At 46.9% G+C, this 7686-nt stretch overlaps 1 protein-coding gene across 8 annotated transcripts in view; it reads right to left on the bottom strand.

Moving 5' to 3' along the window:
• Positions 1-623: 623 nt before the first annotated feature.
• Positions 624-7686, bottom strand: part of TSC22D1 (TSC22 domain family member 1) — a 131199-nt gene continuing 124136 nt past the window's right edge. For 3 of the 8 annotated variants that reach the window (XM_025478225.3, XM_049099543.1, XM_025478233.3), the window contains 2 exons: positions 3194-3245; positions 624-2032 (listed from right to left, as the gene is read on the bottom strand). In XM_025478225.3, the coding sequence (XP_025334010.3) occupies positions 1775-2032; positions 3194-3245 (310 nt within the window). In that variant the 3' untranslated portion in view covers positions 624-1774. Of the gene's footprint in view, positions 2033-2246; positions 2469-3192; positions 3246-3688; positions 4092-4354; positions 4507-7686 lie in introns of those variants that run through there. The other 5 variants (XM_025478232.3, XM_025478231.3, XM_025478230.3 and 2 more) reach the window with 5 other exon arrangements.

Genomic DNA, 7686 nt, shown 5'->3' with positions numbered 1-7686 from the left:
AGTCTTAAGGAATCCACTGGGAAGGACAGAAAGGACTGAGCACCTTGCTCACCTGGTCCCACCTCAAAGCCCGTAGAGGGAACCCCACGGAATCATCTTGTCTTTTGCCTGGACACTTCCAGTAGCTGGACACTCAATCCACGCTAGGAAAGACATCCCAATCCAGGGTGACAAGAGCTCCTAAAGTGAAAATCAGCTTAACTGCCATCTTTTGATTCTAGAGCTGCTTACTAGGATTAGAGAGAGCAAGTCTCATTTCCCGCTTAGTTGATAAACATTAGAAAATTAGGGCTTCCCTAGACTCCTAGAACTTTAAAGCCACAGAACCGAGAGATTCCTCTTTCAGTGTCCCACATGGGCCCTGAGAGGTGAAGCCACTTGTCCAGGTGATACTGGTATGAATAAATACGCTCTCATCTCCTTCACGTTCTCCCCTTCCCTTCCTGGCTTCAAATCATGCAACGTCTATTTCCTTTTACTTCTATAGCTCAAACCACTAGCACCCCTACTTTGTCCAACCTTCGCACTCCCCTCTGAGATTTTGATAGTCAAACTGTTTTAACTTTACCTGGAAGTGGCTGTGAAGTGACTGCAGTGACGTTAATACTCTAACATGAAAACACTTGTTTATCAACATTTTATATGCTTTATTGAAAGTTGACAAGTGCAACAGTTAAATACAGTGACACCTTACAACTGTGTAGAGAACATGCACAGAAACGTATGCATAGAACTACTATACAGGTAATATGCAGAAACCCCTACTTCGAAATTCATTTCATTAGCTAGAACGGGTCATTTTTCAAAGTATTCAATCAGCTCAATCAAAAGACTTCAGCGAACAGGAATTTACTTCGAGATATTCAGCAACTAGAAGATTTCGGATTACACAAAGTGACCGATGGTGCCAAATTCTTAAAATTTCTTTAGGTGTGGGTTTTCTTCGTGTCGTTTTTTTTTTTTTCTTTTTTTTTTTTTTTAACGTAGATCTCTATAGAAAAGACAAACCACACCTCTTCAGACAGCCAATGAAACATCTAAATTTCAATCTGTACAACCTATAATAGTAGTTACAGTCCTCTATTGTACAAAATAGTTACACTACATACACAAATATACAATAAGCAAAACAACCTTCATGGTACGAGAGCCTAGGTCCCAGCTACCTGTCACCATTTTAGTCGCTCTAAGAGTTTTGTGTCGTCCGCTGTTTCAGAAAGAGGCACAGTACTATTGTTTTATGGATTTTTGGTGACAGTCGTCAATGTGTACGATGAACTACGTTTCCCCTCATCTTAGGTGAGACTACGCGTCAGTCTTTACTTTGACCTCCTTTTAAGTTCCTCATGGGGGAGAAGAGGAGAAAGTCCAGTGGAGCCCCACTGCTTCAAACCCCATGGAGTACACTACGTGCAAGCAGGAGAGAACTCTCGGGAGCGGGGAGGGGGAGCAGGGGAGGGGTGGAAAGGCACACAGCTCCTCAGCATGAATGAAACCACTTCTTTATATTATCTGCCAAGCTGCATGAGGTCCCAGTATCTCCATGCTAATTCTCTGATTAACCTTTAATTCACCCAACTAAGAAATGTCTTCAAGCCGAAAGCGTATGAGTGTTTAATACTGGAAAAAAGAGACAATGGCATAGGTCAGTCTCACTTCTCTTTCGCAGCAAGCAATGAAATGGGTGACTGTGGAGGCGGATCCGCCCTAGCACATCTTCTCCGGGTCTGTTCAGTTCAGACAGCAGCAGCCAGTTCTTCGCGGGCAGAGGAGGCTACGCGGTTGGTCCTGAGCCCTGGGACGCTGGCTGGGCCGGGGGCTGCGTGGTCCCCTGTGGCTGTGTGGTGGCAGGCGGGGAGCCAGTCTGCAGCTGGGCCTGAAACTGGGCGAGCTGCTCGGGGCTGGCCAGTGTCTTCAGCAGATTGTTTTCCTGCTCCAGCTGGGAATTTTTCTCTATTAGTTCTTTGATTTGCTCTTTGAGGACCTCCACTTCCTCTCTAACCGCATACATCAAATGGCTTTTCACCAGATCCTGAAAGGCAGAGGTGGGGGGGGGGGGGGGCGGGGAGGAGGAGAGAAAGGGGTTTAGCTTATTATTTCCCAGATTCCGAATCTCTAAAGCATTATTTTGCCCGATTCTCCAAAAACTATGACCGTATCATCCCGCCTTTAGCGGATCCAAGCGGCCCTTGGAGCAATCTGGGGAGTACGACCAGGACCGTACGAAATACTTAGGTCTAACGTACGAGGGGATCGGGCTTTTTTAAAGCCTGTGCGTCCTCTGCGGCCCTGGGCCGGGAAGGCGGACACCCGCGCGCCCACTCCCCGGGCTCCGGGCCGGGCCCTGGACGGCGGCGGGAGCCGGGAGCCCGGGATGTCCAGGCCCGCCCTCCCCCGCCCTCCGCCCCCACCGCCTCCCTCGGCACCGGCTGCAGCCAGTTCCTACAGAGCATGTTGCCGCATTTTCCTCCCTCCACCCCCGCCCCCCCTTTCGTGATTAAGCTGACATCACAGAAACCTGGGCCGACGTCGCAGCCAATGGGAGCACGAGTTATTTATAGCTCCGAATTAAAGGTTCGGAGTTTGCCTAGCAACAGTGGGCAGAGAATCCCGTGAGAAGAGCCACAGGCGCTGCTCCAATAACAAAGAACAGCCAAGGCGGAAATAAAAAAATAGGAGAAATCCAGGCACAAGGCTGAGAAAGACCAAACTTTTTCTCCGGTTCTTCCTCGTCGGGCGGTCGCCTCCGTCCCCGGGGGTCCGCTTGTGCGAGGTCTAGCGAGCCCTGGGGGCGCCCACTCTGCACCCCCCCCGCCCCCCGGCCCCGTTCCCTAGTGGCCCTTCGGATTCCTGGTAAAGCCACATCGCTAGGGACGTGCCCGCGACCTGAGGGCGCGCAGGGCAGAGGGGCCCTAACGGGATTCCCGAGCAAAACCGAGGCCCCCCTGCAGAAAGCCCGGCGTGGTGTGCAAGCGCCGCGGACAGGGCGCCTTCAGTGGCCTGCGGGCCCGGCCTCCCTCCGCAGCCGCCTCGGCCTGGGGCCTCCTGCGGCCTCCCGTGGCCTCCTGCAGCCCCGGCGGAGCGGTGCCGGCAGCTCCCGGTCACCAGCACCGAGAATGCACGCGCTCCATCCCCATCTCGCTTTCTCTACTGTGCCCACATTTCGTGCAAATGATTTTCAATCCGTACATACCATAGCTTGCTCGATTTTGTTGTCAATAGCTACCACACTTGCACCAGAGGAGCTGGAAAAGAGGGGGGGGGGAGGGAAATCGATAAGTGGAATTTTTATAACATCCAAGACCAAAAAAAAAAAAAAGGACTTCCCAGTTCTGGGAGGTTACTAGCATCGGTTTTTGCACATTCCACAACGCTAGGTAGGATCTCAACCTCCAGCAAACACCAGCCACTCTCTTACTAACGAATATATCCAGACATTTCTCTATTTCAGCGAGCCACAAAAGGCTAAATTACATAATGTGGTTTGAAAAAAAAAAAAACACAAACGCCTGCTCTCTGGCCAGACCTGCAAAAATAAGGCTATTCTAAGCATTTCGAAAAGCAACATCCGTGTCACCGTCGTCGTCCCTCGGCAATGGACAAAGGAATTCGCCTGGCTATCTTTCACCTGCATTATCAGAAGTATCTCACGAGTAAATGTAAAGAAACTCTCCCAGCCGACATTTACCTATTGTCAAGTCTCACAGAGGCGTTTTCAGTCCCCAGCAAGGATGACAAGAAAGAAATTGAAAAATGTCTCAGTTGGTAAACTCCTAGATCCATCGCCACTGGTCTACACCATTGGGATTTCATGCAATTGCAGCCAAAAACACCCTCGCGGAAGAAAAAAGGAATTAAAAAAAAAAAGGGGGGGAATACCAAGCAGCCTTGAGCTAGATTTAAAAAAAAAAAAATCAAAAAAAAATCTTATAAGCTTTCCTGCAGCCCAGGGAGAAACAGAGCGCAGTTTCCCTAGTTTCAAGACACCCGGCTTCTGGGGCTTGGCGATCCGGGAAGATGCTGCTGCTGCTCCCCCGCGGCTGCGCGGAGAAGCCTCGCAGGGCGGCGGGCGGGCGGCACTCGGGCTACGGCCGGGCTCGGGCTCGGCGCCGCATATAAGGAGGAGCGGGCCGCGCCGATTGGCCAGCGCCCGCCGGGCCCGCCCCTCGCCCCGCCCCCGCCGAGGCCCCGCCCCCGCCCCAGCCCGCGCTCGGGGGGGGGGGGGGGGGGCTGGCCCAGGCCGCGGGGAGGGGGGCGCCCGCCGAGCGCCCGGGCCGCGCAGGCCTCCGCACCGCCGAGGGCCGGGCCACCGAGGGGCCCCGAGGCGGCAGCCGGTGCCCCCGCACGTGCTTACGTTAGAGGCCGCGGGACCCCGTCCCCGGAGCTGCCGGTCCCCGCGGCGTCCCGACGGCGAGCGCTGCCTGTTTGCAACCGGAGCCCTGCGAGCCTGCGAGCTACTGGGCATGCCCAGTCCCGCGGGCTCCGGGCGCTCGCTCGAGCCGCTCGATTCCCATTATCTGGTTCTTACAGGCGGACAGTACGGGAGGCTGCCACGGGCGGTTTCATTTATAGGGACACTGACCGTACGGTGATAGGGACTTTTTAAAGAGGTAGGGAATTGGGGACGGAAAAAAAAAAAATCACATTTGCTTTTTTGAGGGCTACTGCCTTTTTCATGGATTTATTGCTTGTAGGAGCAAAACAAAAAACATGTATTCTCTGCTTCTTGGCATGGATCTATTGAGGCAAAAAGGAACCCATCAGATGGAAGTCAGGCAGCTCTTCCCAAAATGTCCCTAGAGCCATAAACCTTAAAATCCCATTTCCCTCCTTCCATTTATAGCTAGAAAACTCAAGCCACAGGTTGAATCCTACATTGATCTGTGCTCAGTGAGTCCCTAAAGCAAGTGTTTAGAAGTGCCCATTCCTGTAAGTCTCAACCTTGTGAGCCTTCTTACATCAGAAGGATCGAAGTATTATAAAGTAAGTATTTCAGCCCTTTATGGCCATACTGACCAAGTAATTCCCGTCCCCAAGCAAAAATCAAGAGATCTGGGTGTAAAAACGCTTAACCTATTGCTTATTTCATCTATTAATTTAAAATATTTGCAAGGATGCATCAGTTGAGGCTGCAGTTGAACGTACTAAAAATCTAAGGCTTTAAATTTGCTTGATTATTATAGATTCTATGGTTTGCAAGTCAATATTAGTCAAGAAAGCAAATTTACCTCTACAATACTGCCCTCTAATGGCACAAGCCTATAAAACCACAAACAAAAAACTACAAATAGTGAAGACTCCTCTAATCTATAGGCAAGTGTATCATCACAATTTCAACGTAAAATTTGACCACAGAACATATATATGTAAATATTCTATTTACACACATACACACAGTCTTTTCTGTCTCCAACAGGCATTCTCTCAATTTCACATCCTTCAATCCTCAGCTACCTTTAATTTAGGACATTTTAATTGCCAGAAGACACTTTCAGACATTCTTTTAAGTTGACCCAGTGCTGCCAGGGAGCGTTTGGTTCTAGAAGTGGTCTAAAGGAATTAGGGACCAAGTCTGGTAAATGTGGTAGATGACAACAAGGACACAATTCTCTTATGGGTTGAAAACCTGAGTGTGACTAACATTCCCTTTTATTAGAAGGGTCATAATATTCTCCAAATTTTAAGCCTTTGCTTCTGAATAACAATGTCTGTTAGCATATTTGGAATTTACAAACCCTGATATATATACTATCTCAAATGAAAGAAATTTATTTGAGGCAGACACCCATATTCAGTATAAAGAAACAGAGGCTTAAAAGTCAGTAATTTGGAAACCAGGGATGTGTGGTTCCTCTGTGAGTACTAGACAGATTTAATACACAATAGTTTCTATATTTTGAAAGTTAAAGTTACCATAAACTATCTATGTAATTAAACCATTTACATATTTGAACTGCACAGGACAAATTATTAAAGAAAGCATCATCTTAAACTGTAAAAATGATCTTTAAAAATAAAATCCTACAGTCATATGAGGAAATGAATTTAAAATTCCCAGCTGAAGCCTAAGATTATGAAATTAACTGAATTTTATTTGTTTGTGATTTCTTGAACACAAACATTAAGAAACAAGCTGGTTTTGCTTCCATTTCATTTGTTTCAACAAATCAACTGGTGGATTAAGCTACAGAAGCCAATATAAGCCATCATAGTCTATTTAACCAATAAATAGGGACATTATGATCATCTCCAAAACTTGGCTATTTTAAATAAAATTGCAAGAGATCTCTTGTATGTATATCTTTGATCATTTGTCTATATATTTCTGGAGTACTTGCAAGGCTAGAGGATAGAAAAAATTCCCCCAGATTATTAGAAATCTATTGCTTAAAGATTCCTTTCAAACTAGATTTTTATATGCAGGCTGGAAAGTCAGTTTGAAAAAGGCAAATTAACTGAAGGAAAGCTCCATGGAGGGGAAACCCATGGGTCAGAAATGTTTGAGGCTCAAAGCTAGAATTACTTTCAAAGATACTTCTCTTTGTAAGACAAAGCATCTACAAGTCTGTTGAGCCCAGTCAGAGCTCAACAAAGACTAGCTGATAGGACGGGGAAAACACTGCCTCCCTGAAGGCATGGATGACAATAGCCATCGTCAGGCATTGGGCAGAGATCAGGTCTCACTCCAGTGGAGAATCTGGAGCACAGGGAACAGCCTGAACGTTACAGGTCGGCATGTTCTTTATTGTTGTTTTAATTTTTCTGTTTGGTTTGTTTTGGACTCCAGTCCCACCCCCCGTGCATGTTGGTAGCATGCATACTAGGATGCGAGACGAGGAGCAGAGGCAGGGCCTGTGTTCCTAATTCAGTAACGCCTGCTTTTTTCTTCTAAGCTTCATCTGACCTAGCCAGTATAGGTACAGTTGGAGATCCACCACTCAAATAGGATAACTTGTTTCTTCCTCTGTCCAAACTCCTCGCAAATCTAAAGTGACTGCCAAGGAAGACACTAAAGCATACCACCCTGTGCCTAACCAAATCTTGTGGTCCAGGAACGGCCAGCTCACTCGCCCTAGGAGTAGGGTGGCTAGGTATAGCAAATAAAACTCAGGACTTCAAACTAAAGGTGAATTGCAGATGAACAACAAATGTTTTGTGTTGGGTCCCCCACACTGTCAGAATAAGAAACAATTCCAAAGAAATCAACACAAAATTCAGCCATATTTGAAATGTCCTTGACTTCCATAGAAAAGTTATAAAGATGAGAAAAATCTTCTAAAAAGTAGAATAAAATAAAAAGAGACATAATTGAGAAATAAGAAACTAAAGGGATAAATCTAGGAGGTCCAATATCAGAATCAGATGATTCCAAAACTACAGAACGAAGAAATAAAGAATTTTTCCTGAGCTGAAGGGCACAAGTCTCCGGCCTAAATGAGATGACCAAATGGCCACCACAATAAATGAAAAAAGCCCTACACAAAAGCACATTCATCATGAAAGTAAAGATCTTGGGACAAAGAAAATCCCAAAAGCTTCCAAGTGGAAAAAACAAGTTATAAAGTACAGAAACAAATATCAGAATGGTTTTTGCTGGCTGCCAGACAACAATGGAGAAAATTCTGAGAGAAAAACGTGCTCATTCGGCCAAATCATCACTTAAGTGTAAAGGTAGAACAACTTTTC

Source organism: Canis lupus, chromosome 22 (genome assembly GCF_003254725.2).
Source record: "Canis lupus dingo isolate Sandy chromosome 22, ASM325472v2, whole genome shotgun sequence".
NCBI lineage: Eukaryota > Metazoa > Chordata > Mammalia > Carnivora > Canidae > Canis > Canis lupus.
This window is presented reverse-complemented; position numbering and strand designations above follow the sequence as displayed.